Source organism: Vulpes lagopus, chromosome 19 (genome assembly GCF_018345385.1).
Source record: "Vulpes lagopus strain Blue_001 chromosome 19, ASM1834538v1, whole genome shotgun sequence".
Taxonomy (NCBI): Eukaryota; Metazoa; Chordata; class Mammalia; order Carnivora; family Canidae; genus Vulpes; species Vulpes lagopus.
The window spans coordinates 31,293,062-31,316,852 of NC_054842.1; the positions used below are offsets into that span (position 1 = coordinate 31,293,062).

A 23,791-nucleotide genomic window follows, 5' to 3' on the forward strand; every position below is an offset into this window, starting at 1 on the left:
TGCTAATATATAAGATCACTCACCGCTTTATAAGTAGAAGGTTATGACTATCCATCAGGCTTCTGGGGGTGCTAACGAGTACTGGTGTGGAGCTGCTACCACCACTGGGCCCCTGAGTGATTCATGTAGAGAAGTTCTGTCTTCTTGAAGCTATTAAATCCTATTGAGTCTTTTTTTTTTTTAAATCATATTGAGTCTTGATTTAATTCTGACATTACTAAATCATTTTAAATTTTTTCTTTCAATATCAAGATGTAGAGTGTGTTTTCTCTACAACATACCTAATTAAGCCATTCACAAGAACTCTAATTGTACTCCTCTTTCAGTATGAGAATTTATGAACCCCAAAGACCTCTATGAGTTTGCTAGGGCTGCTATCACAAAGTACCACAAACTGGGTAGCTTAAGCAACAGCAATTTATTGTCTCACAGTTCCAGAGACTAGAAGTTCAAGATCAAGGTATGGGTTGGTGGTTCCTTTTGGAGGTTCCTTGCTTCTGATTGGCTGGGACCACACAGTCAACCTTGTATGGGATGAGAGGGCCCAGAGTGGGCCTTGTGTTTGGGGACTGGCTGACTGACAGGGACACAAAAACTATCTAAATTTTGGCTTGCTTATGTGGCATCTGGCCAGCAGCCACTCCATCTTGGGCCTAGAAAGTTATTACAACAAGGTCAAATAGTTTGCAATTCAGGGAAGAGCAGGGACCACAGCTCATGGCTCTGTCTGCAGTTGGCTCATTTGGGGTTTCCTCCTCCAGAGAACCTGGCAAACATGACTGACAGTGACCACTATGATTTGCTCTGCCTGGACAACAGCCGGAAGTCTGTGGACAAATACAGGGAGTGCCACCTGGCCCTCTTCCCTTCTCATGCTGTTGTGGCTCGAAACATAGGGGGCAAGGAAGACTTGATCTGGGAGCTTCTCAACCAGGCCCAGGTATTCCCACCCTCCATCCTCACCTCCTGCTTAACAGTGGGGGGCGGGTGTCCCTGTTTGGATTTGGGGCATTCTCTTACATTCCATTGTAGCCACTCTGAAAGTTCTTTTGGGCATAGGACAGGAACCATGCCACTCATCATTTGCTTTGCTGAAAAGCCACTCAGTCTGTAAATGTTATAGACAACAGAGGCCATGAACCCCTTACCTGGCATCATCGACTCCATGGACCAGACTCCGTAGAAGTGCCTCATTGCTTTGTTTTTCCTTTTCAGTTCTAGAGGGGTCCTCAGGATGTAGGGGAGATACCCCTCCTCCATGGAGTTTTCCCTTATTACCTTGCTGGCATGTGTTCCTGTCCTCCTGACTTCCCTCAGTGGCAGGTTCCCTGGCCATGAGTGTTCTCTCCGTCTGGTGTTGGTAGCAGCCTCTCCTAGCCAATCCTCATTCATTTCCCAGCCCCTCTCTGTTGGTGCTCTCTGCTTAGCATTGAAGATTCAGAGATGAAGTGGACAATGACTTTCCCTTGAGTTGCTCCCCGACAAGTGTGAGGGACATGATGAGTACACATACAAATTATCATCAGATGAAATGGTACAACCTTGGGGGCATGGATTGTGTACTTTGTAGAGGACAGAGGAACTGGTTTGCAGGGCAAATGTAGTGGGATTCTTGAGCCCTGGGAAGGAAGCTGTGCATACCTCTAGGTAGGAGGGGGCAGTTTGCCAAAGAGGGCAGCAGGTGACATTTCACATTTTGCCATTGCAAAAGCAAAAAGCAGACAGACATTGGAAAGAGCTTGGGAGGTAGGTGCTATAGTCAGAAATGGCTTTGGGCCTGTTAGTGGGAGTTGTAGGCAAAGAAAGGGCCCTTCCATTTTTTGGAGGCAGAAAATTCCCAGGTAGGCTTGAGGTCAGAGAAAAACCCAGGACTCCTGACCTCCAGGCTCAGTGGCAGGCACTGGACCATCAGCAGTTCCGGGATGAAGACCACCAGAGATACTGGGGACAGTGGGATGGCCAGCAATGAGACAGCCTTTGCTGCCTGCCCCATGGGAATATTGGAGAAAGGCAACTGCCTGGCATATAGCAACCCATACCTCTTGGTGTGGATCTTGGGGAACAGCCTCTAGCAGTTTCCCTGAAGCTCCACCCAGTAGACTGGCTGGGATTTAGATAAAGCATTCCCTGGAGAGAGGCATGAGAACTCCGGGAACTACAGGGACTTTGGTGGGCTGGGTGCTTTGTCTTTTTTTTTTTTTTAAGATTTTATTTATTTATTCATGATAGACATAGAGAGAGAGGCAGAGACAGGCAGAGGGAGAAGCAGGCTCCCTATAGGGAGCCTCATGCAGGACTTGATCTCAGGATTCTGGGATCATGACCTGAGCCAAAGGCAAATGCTTAACCACTGAGCCACCCAGGCATCCCTGGGTGCTTTGTCTTCACTCTCAGGTGCTCATATTTTCTCCCTTCCAGTTGTCCTTGTCTGGTTTTGGATTTGTTTTCCCTTTCCCTTGCTATACCAGCTTCCCTCCTTCCCTGTTTCTTTTATCCTTTGAACAGGAACATTTTGGAAAAGGCAAGTCAACAGAATTCCAGCTCTTTGCCTCTCCTCATGGGAAGGACTTGCTCTTTACAGATGCTACCGATGGGTTTTTAAGAGTCCCTCCCAAGATGGACGCCAAGCTATACGTGGGATACGAATATTTTTCTGCCATTCAGCGTCTAAAGATAGGTAAGGGCCTATGAGGACAGCAGAGCAGGAAAGCCAGAGAGGCTTTCCCAGTGCCCGCAAGCCTCACCTCATGCAACCTTCACTGGCCCGTGGAGCTACCAAATGCACTGGGTTAGTGGGGGGATTTTCTGCTGAGCTGGGGGAAAGACCTGAATTATGAGATTACAAAAGGGTTTTGAAGATCTTCAGATTACAGTCAACTTGAAGTAATGATGGTTCTTGCTCCTGTGTATTAACCAGGATTGCCCCACCCAGTGTTAGGTCTATATGACAGGGAAACTAGCACATTGACAACCTAAGTGGGAATGTGGCCTCTGCCACTATTAGGAGTGGAATTAGAATTTCGGAGGGTGTTAATCCAGCTCTTGCCTTCCTCTGGATCCCTGTGGTTCATTACTTCCTTCTTCTTTCCTTACTTTTGTTTTCATTTAGTCAACCAATAGTTACTGAGCATCTACAAAAGCCACTGTGTTAGCTGTGGGCATCCTGTGGTACGCAGACATTGGGTAAGGGGAGAGCCATTAGGCCCACCCAAAAGAGAGCACATGACTATCACCTGGGGAATGCTACTGGGTGGGAGAACCCATTCCTGTCAGAGAAAACTCTGAAAGGTCCTAATGTGGGCAGGTGCTCAGAAAGGCCTTCCCTCAGGAGGATATACCCAAGGAGGTGAGGTAAGGAAGGTGGGGAACTGCTCTGCCTACACTGCTCTTTCTGAGTACTGAGTTCTTCATTTTTCCTGGAGGATGATAGGTAGGAATGAATGGTGATATGGGCATGAGATGTGGCCACTCTGCTGCTGCGATTGAGGGCCCCAGTGGGTAGCCATTCTGTAGCCAGTGGCACTAAGCTCCCAGACTCATATTGGGACTTCTTTTGGATCCCTGATTTTTCTCCATCTGTCCTAGGTGTGGAAGACTCCCCGAGGGTGCTGTGGTGTGCAGTGGGTCACCATGAGAGGGTCAAGTGTGATGAGTGGAGTGTCCTAAGTGGAGGTGCCTTAGAGTGCACTATAGAGGAGACCACTGAGGACTGCATCGCTGCCATCGCAGTAAGGAGGGCCCCATCTCCACAGCTGGGCTTGGACACCCAGACATGTGGCCTCTCTGTCCTCTTCTCATATGTCTTCCTGGTGGCCATGAGGCTAAGATGCACCTGTTGTATGCTGCCCCCACCCTCCAAAGCCCAACCCAACTCTACTCAATGTGCCCCTGCAGCTCAGGCTGGCCCAAGGCACAGACTCCTCAGGTGCTCAGCTCTGGAGTCCTGGGAGCTCTGAGTTTTGTCCTGCCTAGGAGCTGTGGGAAGTAGGGTGACATCCCAGGGGGTGGTCAGGGCCCCTATGGATTGTGAAAGCAAATCAACCTTTTCAGTTCTTGAATTGTAAGCATAATTTTTTTCTGGTGATAAAAATATATGTTGGAAGAGAAATTAAAGATAAATAAAATCATTCGCAACTTTATAACTCAGAAATTATTGCCACATAATTTCTGAGTTATGAAGTTGTATTGTTATTAACTTTCCATTTCTCTATGGGCAGATAATATTTTTGTGACTAGAAAAAATAAATTTATAAATAAGAGACTAAAAAATTGACAAACTCAGGAGACACACATTCTTCTTTAAGAAGACCTTTATTTTGATAAACTTTCCTGGGACTAACCCATACCATAAGATCTTGCAATTTATATAGTCTCTTAAATTTGTCAATGTTAAGGATTAAATGAATTTGAGTGCTCAGGATATTGCCTAGCATATAGTAAACACCTGATAAATGTTATTTGTTATTAGTATTTAAAGTCAGTACAGTAGGTTCACTTTTTTAAGTAATGAAATATTCATTTAAAATCTTTTCAATGGCTGCACAATATTCCACCAAGTATTTCTGCCTTAATTTATTTCACTGATTTCTAAATGTCTACATTTGAATTATTCCCAAATCCTTTACTATTGTAGACAATATAAAGATGAATATTTTTGTTCTATAACCTCAACATTCTGGGTTTATCTTTAATAGTAATAATAGCTAATATTTTGGAAATTACTTACTACATGCCAAGCATGTTTATGAACTCCTAACTTGCATTAATTCCTTGAATCCTCACAATGAGCTTATGAGCCCATCTTATGGATGAAAAAAATGTGTATAGAATAGTTTTTAGGTATATGTCCTTTGGAATATATATATCAGATCCAGGAGGCTATGTGATATAGTGGTTATAAGCAGAAGCTAAGTAATTAAACTAAGTTAAAGTTAACTAAATTAAAGTTAATTAAAATTAACTAAAGTTTTAGTTTTAGTGACCATCTATTGGAGAAATTATTTAACTTCCCTCTTCTTTACTTCCCTAATGTATAAAAGAGGAAGAACTATAGGACCTACCTTATTGGATTCTGTGGGGAATACATGAGGTAACCACTGTAAAGTGTTTAGAAGTGGCCTGGCAGGCACATAGTAAAGGCTTGGTAACTTTTTGTTTGTATAGTTGCTACTGTTTTAAGATAGGTTTCTGGAAGGACAGTTCATAGGTCAAAAGCCAAGAGAGAGTATGTATCTGTGTTTTTATTTCAGAGATCTTATCTGTCACTGTAAGTATACATTTATTGCTCTGTTGCTGGAAAATTTCATTGATTGAAATAATAGGTTAATTATTAATGAATTATTGAATTAGAGAAATTGTTTATTGAAAGTCTTTTTTTGTGCCAGGGCTCTGAATATAGTGCTAATGGGATTGTGGGAACAGAATTGAACTCCACCATTCAGAAGAAAACAAGTTGCATAGAAACGTAGTAAATGGCTCAGTTGGTTGAGCATCCAGCTCTTGGTTTTGGCTGAGGTCAGGATCTAAGGGTGGTGAGATTGAGCCATTGTGTTGAGCCCAAGCACAGCTTGAGAGTCTGCTTGAGATGCTTTCTCCCTCCCTCCCCCTCAGCTCCTCCCTATTTGCAGTCTCTCTCACATAAATAAATATATAAATAAACAAACAAATAAATAAATTTTTAAAATCTTGTAAAAAAGAAACAGTAAATTCAATCCCTGAGTCTGGCCATATAGATTGCTGAGTGACAGTGGTCATAAAGAAAATGTGGTGAGGCCATGTCCAATACTCAACATTGGTCTAATGAGAGGTCAGAGTTGCCAAGGAGCATGATCTGGGTTGGGCACTTGTTCATGGGTCAACACATCCAGTTTTTTTTTTTTTAAGACTTGATTTATTAATGAGAGACACACAGAGAGAGGCAGAGGGAGAAGCAGGCTCCTCATAGGAACCTGATGTGGAACTCAATCCCAAGACTCCAGGATCACAACCTGAGCCAAAGGCAGGTGCTTAATCACTGAGCCACCCAGGTGCCCCAACATGTCCAGTTTTCTAAACCCTGTGCTTAAGTGGCAGAAGTTTTTGGTGATCCATGATTTGATTAATCCAAAGGACATGTGACATAAAGCCAATGAAATAGAAACCTCTGAGGGTCAGTGAGACAGGAAACAGTCTCAGGGTTGTGCTACTGACTTATTTCTTAACTTCAGAAAGGAGAGGCTGATGCCATGACTTTGGATGGAGGCTTCATCTACACAGCAGGCCAGTGCCGTCTAGTGCCTGTCCTGGCAGAGAACTACAGTAAGTGGAAGGGGTGCCTCTCAGTGTTTTATTTTCTCTGGGCTATGGATGTAGAAAGAAGGGGAAATGATCTAGTTCATTGTTGAGATAATAATCAACTACTGGTGAACTGGAAAGGCTAGCAGATAGTATCCTCCTTCCCCAGAGTTAGACAGAAAGAGATCAAAAGAAATTTTTATTACTTAAAGGGTGATATTAGAGGGCATGGTACAGAACTGGCTGCAGGGCTCTCCAAATTGCCACTGAGTTAGAGTTACCCACTAGTTCAGGAGAATAGGTCTGTTGGCTTACCCCAGGCTGAAGGCAGAGGAGAACATGTATTGTCATAGAGCTTCATTGAAAAGATCTAAACCATCCCCTCCCCACTCTTTTCAATAAAGAAAGTAGGGGCTAAGCCACATGTGCCTCGCTTGATACTTTTGCCAAATTCACTAGTCCAAAATTAACTCACCCTAGCTGCACTGGAAGGTTAAGGGTTGGGGAAGGTCATGTTCTTCAGTGGAGATCCTTTCACAAAAAAAAAAAAAAAATCTGGGGAAAAGAGGATTTCACCAATTTAACTTATTAGGCACCTCATCTGCTAGGCAGTGAGAAGGAAACCATACACTATCCTTCAAAAAAAAAAAACCTCTGAGGTAAATAATGATAGCTCCGTTTTACTGATAAAAAAAACTACAGCTTAGAGAAGTTACATGATGTGTCAATGGTAGAATGAAGATTGTATCCAGGTTTTTCTGACTCCATGGACTGGCTTTTGCCCCTCCAACATAACAAGAATATAATGATTGCCTACCCAGTCCAGAGGGAAGAAAGATGTCAGGATGACTTGAGTTACTTAGCCAATGCAAAAGGATCTGGGTCAAGATCTTCAGTGGTCTCTGATCCTCTTTGAAGGACATCTCATTTTCTTTCTCTAACTCCCTGAGGGGTGGGGAGATTCTGGGGTGGAACCTGATGTTCATATGGCAAAGGACAGGGATGAGAAGGGTTTAATAGCTGCAGAATCCTGGCTTGTTGACAACCAGTGATAAACTGCTTAGCTAATGTTTCTTATTTTACTCCTCACTCTTGAGATTAAGAAGCTCAAGACTTTGGGTTGAGCAATATGACAGTTTAATGCCATGAACCATGACTGTTTTTCCTTTTAGTGCCCAAGGATGAGTCTACATGTGTAAATACACCTGCACAAGGTGAGTCAGAATCAGTAACATTGGGGCTCAGAGGTACAGGCCATGGTTGGGGAGAGGGTGAGGAAAGTCTTAAAATGAACCAAAGTTACTAGAGTTGTAAAAATAAGAGAAAGAAAGAAAGAAAGAAAGAAAGAAAGAAAGAAAGAAAGAAAGAAAGAAAGAAAGAAAGAAAGAGAAAGAAAGAAAGAAACCGGGAGAATGAGCCACTACCACTACAGGTTATTGTTAAGGAGCAACTCTGTCACAAGCTGTGGCAATAATTACTGTTTGTGGGATACTTTACAGTCAACAAAGGACCCCTGCTTGCACTATTCCTGTCTACTCTCCTCAGCAGTCTTCTAGGATATGGGCATCATCATCCTGTGTTGTGTAGATGGGGAAAGTGAGTCCCAGGGCCACACAGCTGGGGAGTGGCTGCACCCAGGCTTGATAAGAGGTAGTGTGACTGGAAGCCCCTTGCCCTTCCCACACCACCCTATCCTTGTCACATGCTGCCTGCCTTCTCTGTACCAGGAGGCAGGAGCCCATCCCTAGCACTTCTGGGCCAAGTGGAGGCTTCATGAGAGGAGAGTCATAGATGCTCTAATGAAGAGGAGGAGGAAAATGAACTCAACCCTTTAGCTCTTAGCCAGCTGATTTTGACAGAGGAATTGGTCTTGTCCTTAGAATAGACTAGGTGACAAGTTCTCCCATTTGTATCTCTACATAGCAGGAATGGTCTGTATCTGTCCCCGAAGTACTTTTTTTTTTTTTTTTAATTTTTATTTATTTATGATAGTCACAGAGAGAGAGAGAGGCAGAGACACAGGCGGAGCGGAGAAGCAGGCTCCATGCACCATTTTGGAAAACAGAGCAGTGATTCTCAATCTAGTGTGGTGCTTGGACTGGCTGCATCAGCATCACTTGAGAACTTGTGAGAAATGCAAATTCTTATATCCTGGATATAAGCTCCGTCCCAAATCTACTGAGTCAGAAACTCCAAGGATGGGGCCACTGCTCTGTTTTAACAAGCCTTCCAGCTGATTCTGATGCACATGGAGGCTGAAAAACAACTGTGGTAGAGGACCCTGAGATGAAAACAAGTGCATCCTTGGGTTTGGAGTTTCTTATGAGACAGGTGGACTGGGAGAGGTGGGTGGGTTTGGACCACCACAGCACCAGCAACATCTCTGTTCCCTGCTGAGCACAGGGTCACAGACGCCCTGCAGCCCCACACTCCACCAAGGCCTCTAGAGTGCAAAGCTGCTCCCCTGCAGCAGCTCCCCTCCATGTGCAACAGGAGTCAAGTCCTATGATATGCTGTCTCTCTCCTCTTCTGCTTTTATGGCTAACAGTCTTCAGTGACTTGTGTCTTATCCCCAACACTAAGGGCTGGTATTTCATAAGCCATGCCCTCTATCGATTATAGAATACATGAAGTCAGAAAGAAATCTGCTTCAAGAATGGTTGAAATTTCCAGGAACTGCAGTAATAGGCAAATGCAGGTCAGCAAAGATGCTTAGAAGACAGTTTAGGGTGACTGGCTGTGATGGAGAAGTTTAGATTTGAGTAGAGACAGAGAGGGATCAACCCCACACACACACACACACACACGATGTTAATAATGCCATTTGTGCAGGAATAGTTACACATCCAGAAAGGCACTATTAATGTATTTGGCTGCTGGAATGGTGTAACAGAGCACAGTTTGGCAAGCAAGGGTTTGCTGTGGCCTCAGGAGAATCTGCTGCACTGAGAGAGGGGCTCTGGTGCGGTTTGTGCCACTAGCAGCACCGCTGAAACCCGGCAATGTAACCTCCCCCCATACTATCCTAATGCTGTACAGTGTGCCCATATTAGCACATCTGATCCCCCAAATAACCCCCCTTCCCGATGGGTATCATTGTCACCATTTTACTGAGGAGAAATTGAGGATCCTAGATATAAGTGGCTTGTCTGAGGTTATTCAGGAAGTAACTGGCAAGGCAGGTCTTCCACCTGCAATGCAGACTTCCAATTTTTCCAGGCTTGAATATGTAGAAACCTGAACCACAATGGCAAGGAAGAGAGTGTAGTAGGGAGAGGGGTTCGGAGTGGTGGTGGAGGACCACGTTATCTTCTAATTCTGAAGATTTAGGATTCTAATCTTCTTATAAATTCAGCTTTGCTGTTTAGGCCTCACTCAATAAGCACAATTCAGTTGTAGAGTATTGGGATAAGAATATATGAAGTATCAGTGGTGTTCCCATTAGAATCAAGAATAAGAGAAGAAAGGCCCACTCCCAACAAAGACACTTGGTATCACTTTGGAAATGAATGCAGTATGATTTAAAAGATTAGAAAAATATCTTTAATATTGGAGAAAAAAGAGTCAATCGCCACTATTAGAAAATGATGTTATCATAAATCTAGAAAATCAGACTTAATTTTAGTTTTTAAGATTTTATTTATTTATTTTGTGAGATATACACACAGAGAGAGGCAGAGACCTAGGCAGAGGCAGAGTAGACTCCCTCTCCCAAGGACCCGGGATCACAACCTGAGCCAAAGGCAGAGCCACCCAAGTGCCCAGACTTAACCTTAAAAAAGAAGTTATTAAAGCTCTTTCTTTTGGATTTCAACAGAAGCACACTTATATGTACAAGGATTTATGTAGATTATTTGTAATATGGCAAAGTGGGTCACAACATAAATGCCCACCAGTAGAGGGATTACAAAGCATCTTGCAGTAAAGAATGTATAACAGGATTCCAATGAAAAAGTATGAAGTATGTGTGTAAATATTTTTGGATATATGTATGTAGACATGCCTGGAGAGCAGTAGTGTCAGACTGTTTGGCCCCATACCTAATAATGATAGTTATTGGGAGGGACTCAAGCTTCCCCCTCCCCTGGGAGAATGGCAGGCAGGCACTAACTATAGCAGCCCTAGAATACATTTTCAGAGGGTCCTGGAGCTACTCAGCTTGCATTTTGCTATCTCTCTTGCAAGGTCATTACGTCGTGGCAGTGATTAAGAAATCAGATCCCTCCCTCACTTGGTACTCTCTGCAAGGCAAGAAGTCCTGCCACCCTTCAGTTGGTACTTCTGCAGGCTGGATCATCCCCATGGGTTTAATATACAACAAAACTGGGTCCTGTAAATTTGGTAAGTGTGTTCTGGGAGGCGATGTGGCCAGCCCCTTCCTTGCGCCTATGCCTGTGTAGGACAGGAATCAGTTCAAATGGCACAGGAAGCCAAAGGATGGCATAAGCGGGTAGTGGGGTCAAGAGTTGGGCAGCTATTACAGGTGAGCTGTATCTCTCTTTGAGCAGATGTTCCCCTTTCACCTAACCTCCTTCCTTCTGAGAGTGGCTTGGCCTAGAGGGCAGATATCAGGGAAATACCCTAGCCTTTACGTGTTACAACTGGCTCCGGGAACAAGTCAGTTGTAGAGCAAGAGTGGTGTGTGTGTGTGTGTGTGTGTGTGTGTGTGTGTGTGTGTGTTTTGTTTTCCCATAGAAACCAGACTGGCTGCTTTGTGAGGACTGAAAATCATGTACCAGCAAGTCCTTGGGTGCCTTTTCACTTGCATCCTTATCTCCCTTAGATTCTCATACTGATCATTTTATTTTATTTTATTTTATTTTATTTTATTTTATTTTATTTTATATATATATATATATATATATATTTTTTTTTTTCATACTGATCATTTTAGCAGCACTCTTGTCAATACCTAAAAGGCTCCTGGTCCCCTGCTTTCCCTAGGCATCTGACAAATCTCACCTCTGCATGAACCCCATTACCTGCTCTCTTCACTCTCTGTACCTTTGCAGCTAAACATGGCTGGAGAAGTCATGGGGCAGAGTGGTTCACTCCGCTGGAAATGCCCCAGTTGCTGGCCTCAGTGGGCCTCTCAGAGTCATACCCTCACTGTGTCGCCACTCCACACCCCCACACTTCCCAATAATCATCCTAATGTCCTCACTGTCCACACATTTCCAACCCACTCCCTTCTACCATCCTTTCTCAGCAGATGATTCATCTCAGCAGCAAGAGACAACTGAAATGGTCAGAAAGTTTCCCCGTCACCATCCCCTGGCCAAAGCTGCGGGCCTCCTTATGGCTGTACTCAGCCTCCCTCCACCTGTACTTTGGGTGTGGGCCCATCCCCTGGTCCCCTCCCAAGAGCCTCATACCTTGGGTTACTACTTCTCTCTCTAGTGTAGCCAATAATTTCTTTCAACATTAAGCACATCCAGTGTTTCCTATCTTTAAAAGTCCTCCCTTGCTCAGCAGTCTCCTCCAGCTTCTGACTTGTTTTTCCTCCTCCTTTCCTGCCAGGCTTCTTAACAGTGTGGTCTGAGCCACTCCTCTCCCACTCACCCCTCCACTCCTGTCCTCTGGCTTCTCTGTGTCCTTCCATAGAAGGACTCTGGTCAAGGCTACCGGTAACCTCCATGTTGATGAATTGGAAGGTCATGCTCCAGTCCATTCCTCCATGGCTTCTCTTTCTTCAGATCACCCCAAAACACTATCTTCTGGCTTTTGTGAAAACACACTGGATTGATTTTTCTCCTGCCCCTTCAAAGTCCCCTTTCCCAGTCTGGTTAATACATGTTTCACTTCCTTAAAGCAACCTTTTCCTCCACAGGCACTCACATCTATGACTACAGCCTCATTTGCCATCTAAACAAATAATATTATATATACAAAACTAGGCATATAGCCAGCACTAGATAAATGTTTGCTATTATTACTATTATATCTATATGTTGATAACTATTGTGTCTTTATCCCTAGCACAGATCCCTGCTTTACCTTCACACCTGTGTATATTGAACTGCCTATTAATGCTATCTAGTTGGATATCTCAAAAGCAATTAAGCTCTAAATAGAATGCATAATTTCTTCTGAGCCTGCTCCAGAGCTGCCTAGCTTGGTGGAGGACCCTATGGTCCATCCATTAGCCCCAGCTAGAAACCAAGCTGTCATCCTCCATGCACCAATCAATTAGCAGTGATGAGTCCCTCCACTGTCTCCCTCCCCATGTGTGCTATTCTAGTTCAAACTGCCCTCATCTCCCCTGGACTATTACAGTAACCTGCTGCCTGCACCCCACATCTGCCCTGGATTCCATTCCATCCCATCCCATTCCATCCCATCCCATCCCATCCCATCCCATCCCATCCCATCCCATCCCATCCCATCCCATTCCATTCCATTCCATTCCATTCCATTCCATTCCATTCCATTCCATTCCATTCCCACTGGTAGACCAATCTTTACAAAGTGCAGTTCTGGAAATACCCTGCACACTACCCTTGGTCCAGCATTGCTGTAGCCCTTCAGAAGTTCCCCATTTCTCTAAGGATAAAGAACAAAACTTACACAAAGGAGCAAAAGCAGGTCTGGACCTTGCGTCCTCCCAACTCACTCTTGCATTGGGTGGCCTAGCCCAATAAACTCTTACTAACCTTTCTGTGCCTTTGCCCCCCACACCAATGCCTCCCCTAGGCCATTACAGATGCTCCTCCCTGTCTGGAAAACTCTTGTCCCTTCACCCTTCACTTAAGTAATTGCTATTCATTCTTTATCTCTCGACTTGAGGCCTCTCTCTGATTTCCAGGGCTGTACCAGATTCCTATACCTGTAGCTCTAGAGAACCATATTCGTCTTTCCCATTGCAAGCTGGAGTAGGGGGTGGGGGTACAGATTCACTGGTGTGGCTCCTTGAGTTATGACTGTTGGCTCATGGACTTGAGTTCCAGGAGCATGGGGCCTATGTGATGTCCTCACCACAGTGCCCTGGGGTCCAGCCAGGGCTTGGCAGCTGGGCCTCTCAGGCCCCTTCCCAGATTTGGATCAAGATGGGATAACTTATAAGGGAGGGTAAGGATAGCAGAGGTCAGGGAAAATGTGGGTCAGTATCAACCAGGTGGGGCTTTTGGTTTTGTTCACTCTCAGGATCACATCTGTATCTGTCCTTCCATACTTCCACCCTGTGTCACTTCTATCCCATAGACCCTTGTGCCAACTTCAGCCAGTCCCCTTTTACTCTAGTTGCAAAAGGTTCTTATTTGTAATAATATGGTACCAAACACCTGAATGTGTCTTTACACCATTCTGGTAGTTCTAGAGACAAATTCTGCAGCTTTCTTGCTAACATGGGCAAGAAGAGCTGACCTCTTGTGTTTTTCTGCACAGATGAATTCTTCAGTCAAAGCTGTGCCCCTGGATCTGATCCAAATTCAAATCTCTGTGCTCTGTGCAGTGGTGGAAGTGACCCAGCCCACACATGTGCTCCCAACAACCACGAGAGATACTATGGCTTCAGTGGAGCGTTCAGGTGAGTAGTATCCATGCAGCACCTTTCTCTTTGGCACCGATCCAGTGAACTTCTTGTCCTTTTCACCTTTTCTATCGCCCCAGAATCTGGGTGCTGCATATAGGAGGAACCAGAATTAGAAAACGGAACTGCAAATTCCCACTAGCCCCAAGGACTCAAGACCAGCTCCTTTCTGGAACACTTTTCTGCAGACCAGCTGAGGAGAGAGGCAAGAATGATGGGTGCAGGGTCATGACCCTGGTTCTACTTTTGTTCTTTTCTTCTGTGTGATGTGAACAAGTCACAGAACCTTTTAGAGTTCCAGTTTAAAGTTAGAGGAGGAGTATTGGACATGTGCTTCTTCCACCTGGCTGATGAGTAAATTTTATTTTATTTTTAAAATTTATTTTTTTAAGATTTTATTTATTCATGAGAGACCCACAAAGAGAGGCAGAGACACAGGCAGAAGGAGAAGCAGGGTCCTTCTGGGGACCCTGATGCAGAATTCAATCCCAGGACCCTGGGATCACGACCTGAGCCAAAGGCAACACTCAACCACTGAACCACCCAGGAGTCCCTAATGAGTACATTTTAAAAAAAAGGTATTCCTGTGCTCCTCCAGACATTCAAGAAACCTTTATTGAGCACCTACTATGTGACAGGTACTGGTCTAGGTAGAGGGGTAGCAGCAACAAGACACATGTAGCTCCCCTGCACTTGTCTCATGGGGAGAGCAGGACAATAAACATATAAATGAGGGCCATGAGGGCCATTCACTTCCTGACTGTGATAAGTGCTACAGAGGAACCAAGGGGGGTGGTGTAGTAGTGACTTGGGTAGGGGAAAGTTTTGAAAATGGTGGCCAGGGAAAGCCTCAGCAAGCAGAAGGGACCATGTGACCTGAGAATTAAATATGGAGAGGGAATCAGAGCTGACAAAATACAGAGGAAGAGTATCAAGGAAGAAGGAACAGCAAAGACAAAGGCATGAGGTGGGACAAATCATGCTGTGTGAGAGGCCAGAAAAGAAGGCCCTGAAGTGGGGCATGGGAGGGAGTGGATTGTGTGGGTACAGAGGCCGGAGCTGTGGCATTGGACATGTCTCAGTGCCCTATCAGCCTGACCAAGGAGATAGATTTACTTCTAAGGATGCTGAGCAGCATGGGACACTTTGAGGCAGTAAGCATGTGGTGTGGATCAGGGTTTTCTGGCTGCTGTGTGGAGAATGTGTGCGCATCTAGGAAGGACCCCTTTATTTGTCACACTGCCAGATGACTTTGTCCTGCCATCACCAAAGTTTTATCTCTTTCATAAGCCATACATAATGACATATTTCCACAGATCCCACTACATGTATGCTAAACATGAAACTTAGGCTAAAGTAGCATGTGTGTTGGGGGGGGGAGGTTGTTTCTTTTCTTTCTTTTTTTTTTTTACATCGGAAAGTGCATTGGTATTAGGGTTGATGGTCTTATAGGTACTAATATGATATCACAGAGGACCCAGAATGGTCAGAACTCTGTCTTGAAACACAACTTGCCCTCTTCCCTAAATGAGGTTGGATGCCCACAGAACCACCTTAGCTTCTGATGGCTCATTCCCCCCACTACCTCCTGCTTGCCTTTTCACTCCCTTGGGTTTCCTGACTCCAACAGCTCTTCATTCCTACAGACTTGTGACCTACAGATCCTGTAAACTCTTCCCCATTCTGTCTCCCCTTCATGTTCTTTTCCTCTCCACACCCAACATCCATTCCACAGCCAACCACAGTAATCATTCCCCCGTGCATAGCCTCAAATGCCTGCCCGAGATCTCCTGGCTGAAGCAGGGCATTGGTTAGGTCCAATGTTCCACTCCTTGGTGTCTTCACTGCTGGGATGCCTGACCCAACCCCCTCCCCCCTATTAAAGCAAGGAGAACCCACCTCAAATGTGCACATGTGCCTAGTCCCTTCCCCAGGCACTCTTCTAGAAGATGAGTCCATACTCTCTCCTCGCCTCAGTCCTCCAACACATCTCCCTCCATCTGTCATTCCTTTGTTTCCTATTTTACCTGAGAAAACTGGAGCAGTCCAAAGAAATGCCACAGTGTCCCACTGCCACATCTACCCCTATATGGCATCTGTGCCCACAGACACTGCCCTCCCTCCGCTTGCTTGGGTCACCTCACTCAGCCCTGTCCTGGACCTGCACCAGCCTCTCCTCCAACCCATCCAAAGACATTGCTTGGCACTTCTTCCCTCTTGCTCCTGCACCATCACATCTTCTCTACTAGGTCATTTCCACCAGCATCCACATGTGCTGCTGTTTTGTTCATCTTAAACATAAATAAATAAGTAAAATCTTTCTTTGATTTCACTTTCCTCTCCAACAACTTCCCATTTCTCATCTTCTTTTTACAATAAAATTCCTTGGGCAGTCCAGGTGGCTCAACGATTTAGATCAGCCCAGGGCATGATCCTGGAGACCCGGGATCAAGTCCCACGTCGGGCTTCCTGCATGGGGCCTGCCTGCTTCTCCCTCTGCCTGTGTCTCTGCCTCTCTCTCTCTCTCTGTCTGTCTCATGAATAAATAAATAAAATCTTAAAAAAAAAACAAAAATAAAATTCCTTGAAGGAGTTTAATATCCTCCCTCATTCCAATTTCTCTTCTTTCAGTCTCCTCAGAACCCAGTTTAAGAGTCTATTCCTCTCTCTCACCCCCAACTAGTGGAGTTGGTTTTATTATTGTTTTAAAATTACCTACAGAATTCATTCCTTCTCATTGCTGGTGCATATTCCCACCATACACCTTCTTTGGTTCATCACCATCTGCCAGCTGCACTTCTAAATCACCAGTGACCTCTGTGTTGGTAAATAAATCTAATGACCACTTCTCGGTCCTTGCAATGCTTCATCTACCAGCATTATTGGCACCATGGATCACTTCCTCTCCATGGATGCATTTTCCTCCTTGGCTTCAGGACACCACAGTCTTTGGATTCCCTCCTCCCTCTCCTGCTACTACACTCCAGTCTCTTTGCTGGTTCCACCTTACTTTCCTACCCTCAGCATGTTGGTGTGTTCCAAGGCTCTGTCCTTGAACTTCTCTCTATGCCCTCAGTGATTTTATCAACTCTCCTGCCTCAGGGCCTTTGCTCGTGGTCTTACCTCATCTGGAGTGCTCTTCCTACTCATGTCATAGCTAGTTCCCTCATTTCCTTTAGGGTTTCTCAGGGAGTCTTTCCTAGCCACTATAATTTCACATACACACACATATGCCTTTGCCAATATTTCATATCCCTCTTTCTTGCTTTATATTTTTAAAGCATTTTTCACTCTTTAGAATACTATATATTTTATCTACTTGTTTAATGTCTTTTCCCTTTAATAAAATGAACAAAGTCTTCTTTGTTGGAAGTGAAAAAACCGAAGGTGCTTACTCTTTATAAGGCCTGAGACTTGAGCCTCAGAAATCAGCCAAGATACTTCAAGGTGAGAGTTGCCAGATGAAATTGAGGACACCTAGTTAAATTAGAATTCCAGAATGAATGTTTAGCATAAGATTACACACTCTTCCTTCTTTGTCCTTCTCTACTTCTCCTTTTTTTCTTTCTCTTCCTCCTCCTCCTTCTCTCCCTCTTCACATCTGCCTCATTTTCTCTTTTCCTGCAGGATAGTTTTCTCTATTTCTCAGTCTACATGAAAGAAAATGTCTGTGACTAGCATTATTATTAGCTTCTCAGTTATAAAGAAGCAAACACAGACCACAATGTATTCGTCCCAATTCTCAGGAAATGGGACTGTCAGCCCAGTTCCAGTGAAGGCTTCATGTTCACACAACTCATGCAGCAAAGCTGCATTGTAAAGTTTTAGCTGCCTAAACTAAACTAAAAGTTTTAGTTTTAGTTTTAGCTGTGACCAGATGGATTGGGGAGTGTGGGGGGAAGGAGTCAGTTCTCAAAGTAAGACCAAACAAGAGTCAAGAATTTTTATTTATTTTATTTATTTATTATTTATTTATTTATTTATTTATTTGATAGTCACAGAGAGAGAGAGAGAGAGAGAGGCAGAGACATAGGCAGAGGGAGAAGCAGGCTCCATGCACTGGGAGCCCGATGTGGGATTCGATCCCAGGTCTCCAGGATCGCGCCCTGGGCCAAAGGCAGGCGCCAAACCGCTGCGCCACCCAGGGATCCCAAGAGTCAAGAATTTTTAAATGAAATTATACAAGGGGAATTTTGTTTTCCTAGATATAAAAATCACATTATAATAAAATATAATACTGTAATACTATGATCAGTACATACTGGTTTGCATGCAAGAATGACAAATCAGTGGGAGAGAATAGACTTCTAAGACTTATTTATACATGGATACATTATATTTGGTGTATAACAAAGATGATATTTCAAATTGGGAAAGGATGACCTTGAGAGGTCAAATAAAATGAGTATGGTAAACTGGCCCCTGGATTTGGTGGGAGCAGATTCAATAGTCAGTCCCATAAGCTGACTGGCAGGAGTCAGTGAGGGTGGTGTGAAGGGGTGCTGATCAAAAGGGCAATGATTCCTTTTAAGTGTTTGGATGAGTAGGGGAGGGAGGCCCATCACTAAGAGCAGTGTGGGATCAAGATAGGGATTATTGCTTTTTAAAAAAGAAAAGAAGTATGAATGCTGATAAAAAGAGCCCAGTGAATGGAGAAAGACTCCAATTACACAAGGAAAAGAGGGTAACTATGGGAAGGTGCCTAAGAGTGTGGGTGGGGATGGGATGCAGGGTACCTGGGAAAGACACTTTTGTTGAGAGGGAGACCTCCACTCCTTCTTTGTGCCTAGAGAGCAGGAGAGGAGCACTGGAGACTTGGGCAGACAGATTTGGCAGAGGGAGGCTGAAAGAAAGCCTATGTAATGATACCTGTTTTCTCTGGGAAGCAGGAGCACCTGTCAGAGTGAGTGCTGCTGAGAGGGTATGTGGATAGACATAGATAGATAGAGGCATGCAGGAATCTGGAAAACATTTTGGTCATTGCACTATAGAATAGGGAGGTGGCCCTCTCAAACAGTGGTTCTCACCATTAGGGCACAAAATCTCTCAGGGGTCTTGTTAAAACACAGCTTGCTGGGCCGCACCCAAGACATTTCTGATCTAGTAGGTCTGGGGTGGGGCCCAACAATGTGCAATTCTGACAGGTTCACAGCTGGTGCCGATGCTGCTGATCCCAGCCCATATGTGAGAATCACAGATCTAAAGTAGAGCAAGGAAAGCAGGAAGGCCTAGAAGTTAACGATCACGAAGGTCTCTGGCCTGCCTCCCTGCTGAGGTGCAGACACACTTGAGGTCATCCATATTCAGGCCTGGAATTATATGAAGAGCAGGAAGAGGAAAGAAACAGGGCAAAGGGAATTTAGGAAAATTGAATGAGAGTAATTGATCCTAGCTAAGTATAGAGAGACCTGAAGTTAGGAGAGAGAGAAAACCAGAGAGGTGTTCCTGAAAATGAATCATTAATGTCAACTGCCAACTGACTGGATGTCGTAGAACTGATTGTTAATGTATTCAACATTTCTCATAAGGAATGGACTTTAAACACAGAGAAATGTTTTTCTGGATATTAAGTGTGAACACATATCTAGTGATGCATATTAACTAGTGATCATTAAGGCTGACTAGACATATGGATGTGAAAAGACTACGTCAAGATCATGTCTCCCATGCTGATTTAATCTCTGATGAGAGTCATCCTTGAATATGCCTGTTAATAGGAGAACACAAACTTCTTCTTTGGAGAAACCAATCAGTATTTAAAATAAGGAACCAAACAGTGGTTATCGACAATAGAAACAAAAATAAGCAGGTTTCTTTTTCTATTACAGTTCCCCTCTAATTCTCAGGGACAGCTGAGTGTTAGTTGTGTGTGTGGATGTGGTCAGCGTGCAGTGTGCCTGGGGGCTCCGGTGGAGGGGTTGTGATCTTCTCGGTGGTTCCCTCTGGGTGTCTCCATCTCCCACTCCTATTGATCCTCCCTGACCTAACCCTTGCTGTACAGGTGTCTGGTTGAGAAGGGAGATGTTGCCTTTGTGAAGGAAACGACCGTCTTCCAGAACACTGAAGGTGTGTACTTGTGCTGTCATTTCCTCCCTTGGAAAAAATCTGAGTTTGCCGGGAAGTCACTCCCCAGTTGGGCAACCAGGAAACTTATTAAAGCATGTCTGGTTCTCATAATTTATTGGCATTCCTTATATATTTTGGATACAAGTTTTTGTCAGCTACATGTATTGACAGTATCTTGTTTCTCTCTGAAAGGCTTGCCTTTTCATTTTCTTAATGATGTCTTAATTATGAACATTTTAATATTTAATGTGGTTCAATTTATCAGCTTTCTTTCTTTCTTTCTTTCTTTCTTTCTTTCTTTCTTTCTTTTATCAGCCTTCTTTCTAGCTAGTGCTTTGTCAGACCTGTTTAAGAAATCTTTGCCCTTTAACAGGACTGAAAAGGCATTAACCAGAGAGGCTATGAATTTATAACCATGAATTTTTCTCTTCTGTTTTATTTTTAAAGTTTTATTTCATTTTCCTGTGTCTGTGATTCTCCCAGACATCATTAGTTAGGTCACAGCCCCCGGGGGAGGGCACCTTGACTGAAGCTGTGGCTGACTGACCTTCCTTCTCCACAGGAAAGAACCCTGAAGCATGGGCTAAAGATCTGAAGCAAGAAGACTTTGAGCTGCTGTGCCTTGATGGTACCAGGAGGCCTGTGACTGAAGCTCACAGGTGCCACCTGGCCATAGTCCCAAATCATGCTGTGGTCTCAAGGAAAGATAAGGCAGCTTCTGTTCGTAGAATGCTCTTCAATCAACAGGTATAGACACAGAGGAGGTCCTGTCGACACATTCCCCCCAACTGAGTGCTCAGGCACCTTCAGAACTGACTGACACACCCAGCCCAGTCTCATACCCTCTCTCCCTGGGCAGTGGAACTAGATTCTTGCAGCCCTGCCTCTGATGAAAGCAAAAAGCTAGCTGGTGGCTATGTTTACTTTGTGCTTTGGGGTTATCTAGGATATTCAAGTGGACTGAAAAAGCCTCGGACACATGAGTATCTGAAGGGTCTCCCTGAGACCCACTTGCCTTTCTGAGCACACTCCTGGTACCTCGTGGACTTGTTCAGTTCCTCCATGAGAGTTGTCTCTTTCTTCTTCTGTCACAGAAATAAGGGAATTGGCTCAGTGCCTTTCACACTAAGGTGAGGAGGTATATGTGGAAAAAGCAGAATGGAGGCTACTCTACCTGACTTAGGTTGGGTCCCAATGCATTGCTGAACCTGGGCAGACTGAGCACCGTTTTAGGCTTCATGAAAGTTCAAGAGCCAACATTCAGGCAACTCATGACCTCTACAGGCAGCCAACAAAGGCTATGAAGTAGCAGGATGCCTAAACCAAATGATCTTAAGGAAAACCCAAAGCCTCATCTGCCTTTTGCACTCACACATCCCCTTCCTGGAAGAGCCCCAGATGAGTATATTCTGGCCACACATCCCAGTTAAAGGACTACAACCCAGGGAGAACCGGCAAGACAAAGGGCTCGTGGTCAGGTACTTCTGAAGGGATGTGTCTCCCAAAAGGCAAGCTGCCCCTGAACAAAGAAAAAGAGAGGAGGAGAAGGAAGAGATGGAGACAGTCAGGTGCCTGGGGCAGACCTAGAGAAGAGGCAAGACAGTAAGGGCTTTGGGCAGCAAGAGGAAAGGTAGTATGACCCGGAAAGTTGAAAATATCCAGCAGTGATTGGAGTAGTATGATACACTGGCCACAAAACTCGAAGCTTTTTTTTCCATTTAGCAATTACTTCACATACATTATCTCACTAGTTAGTGTTATCTCCATTTACCAATGAGTAGTCTGAGGTTCACTGAGCTCAAGAAGTTTCCTAAAGTCACATGACAAGGCAAAGCTAGGGCCAGCATTTGAACCCAGAGGCCATATTTTTTGCCTTAATAGTGCTGTGTGTCCCAAGTCTCCCAGGGGCTGGAGCTGAGTAGCACAGCAGACTCAGATCTGAGCAGAAGAAGCCTCAGAAGCACAACCTCGTGCTCCCTGGCACTGTGCTTACTGTCTGTCTGTCTGTCTGTCTAAATCAGGAGCTCTTTGGAAGAAATGGGTTTGAATACAGGATGTTCCAGATGTTTCAATCCTCATCCAAGGACCTGCTCTTCAGTGATGACACGGCATGTTTGGCTAACCTTCAGGATGGAACAACTTATCGAAAATACTTAGGACCAGAGTATCTTAAGGCTCTTGATAACATGGGACAATGCTTACACTCTGGTGAGTAGAATAAAACACTGAGGAACAATACCACGGGAATCAAGGTAAACATGTTTGTATTAAGGACCGTCGTATGCCAAGCCCTGGGCCAGGACTGATAGGAACACATAGATGGAGAGGGCTTGCTCCTGGCCCTGCAGGAGGATGCAGACTTACCAGTGAGGCAGCTCAATTAGACAACAATGTAAGAGGCTACCTGAAAAAAAAAAAAGACCAAATCATTTGAAGGAGACAGAGAGTGTAATTGAGATTATTTGGAAGTTAAACTTGTTTAATTGTGCTTTTCCATTTTTTTCATAACAAAATGAAAAGGTACACATATGTGAGCTCTTCAGTGTAGGGAGAAGGTTGGGAAATGACTCCTATATATCACTCATAAAGGATCAACTTTCAAAGATTATAAGTAAAATGTGTAAATAATATCAATACAAACAAAATGAAGTTAGTACAATAGTGTACCCTTTCTAGTTTTTTATATACATATATATTAGAATGGCATAATTTATATGTATGTGTGTGTGTATGTGTGTGTTTTAGAATAACATAGTTGCCTCAAAAAGGATTAAGTTGAAGAAATAAAATTGAGCTAGGATAATCAAATTGCTGGGAGTGTGCCTAAAGTTTTGTTGAATTATATTGTGTGTTGAAGATGATGAGAGCAGGAGGAAAGGAAAATGTAGTTATTTAAGGATAGCACTGATGTTAGTTAGGGGAGAGAGAGAGAGAGAGAAAGAGAGAGAGAAGAGAGGAGAGGAGAGGAGAGGAGAGGAGAGGAGAAGAGAAGAGAAGAGAAGAGAAGAGAAGAGAAGAGAAGAGAAGAGAAGAGAAGAGAATGAAAGAATTTTAAAGAATTATTACTGGGACTCCTGGGTGGCTCAGAGGTTGAGTGTCTGTCTTTGGCTCAGGGCATGATCCCAGAATTCTGGGATCGAGAATTCTCTCGGTGTCTCTCATGAATAAATAAATAAAATCTTAAAAAAAACTATTATTACCTAGCATTTACTTTCAGAAAACAGGAACAGACTTGTTGAGTAAGCACAGGAAGTACCTGAAAGTCTTTCTGTTATGTTTTGCTTCACAGAACTTCAGGACGCCTGTACATTCCATGTACATTAAAAACTGATTAAAGTGGGCAACTACAGAGATGCTCAGCGTCCGCAAATACGATGGAGACACATCCTTGCTTGTCTGCATGTGGGCCTCTATTAACCTCAGTTGTTTTATAATTACATGTTATAATTGATACAAAAATTAAAATGAATAAAAATTATTGTGTTTTCTCAGAAAACTTCATTAAATGTCCTCAGATTTATTTTAAGGGGAGAAAACTATGTCTTTATACTAGAGTTATAGAGTTATGCTTCCAAATTTAGTATCTATTAAATTGTACCTTTTAAAAGAACTATATAATACTAGCTCATCTTCCCTCCCTATTCTTTATTTTACCCAAGAGTCAAATCACTTAAATAGAATTTAAGCAATAAATCTATCTGAAGGGAGTCTGAGTGGTGATTACAAGTGTGAAAAAAAAAAAAGCATCCGTGTGTGCAGTATCAAGGACTTACATAATAAAAACAAAGGATAAGGAATGAGCTTGTCTATTTAAAAAATATATCTGAACATTTAAAATTCATAAAGTGGAATCAAAATCATGACTCAGATTAATTGGAAAACATTAAAATTACTGCAAAAATCTAACCCTACTCCCTTTTTACA

The 23,791-nt window shown here is 43.8% G+C and overlaps 1 protein-coding gene across 1 annotated transcript in view; it reads left to right on the top strand.

Moving 5' to 3' along the window:
* Positions 1-23,363, top strand: part of LOC121478881 (inhibitor of carbonic anhydrase-like) — a 37,858-nt gene extending 14,495 nt beyond the window's left edge. The window contains 11 exon segments of the mRNA XM_041734305.1: positions 762-940; positions 2,506-2,677; positions 3,586-3,728; positions 6,207-6,297; positions 7,446-7,487; positions 10,459-10,614; positions 13,657-13,798; positions 19,803-19,867; positions 20,430-20,614; positions 21,889-22,075; positions 23,157-23,363. Coding sequence (XP_041590239.1) covers positions 762-940; positions 2,506-2,677; positions 3,586-3,728; positions 6,207-6,297; positions 7,446-7,487; positions 10,459-10,614; positions 13,657-13,798; positions 19,803-19,867; positions 20,430-20,614; positions 21,889-22,075; positions 23,157-23,191 — 1,397 coding nt within the window. The 3' untranslated portion in view covers positions 23,192-23,363.
* Positions 23,364-23,791: the final 428 nt, after the last annotated feature.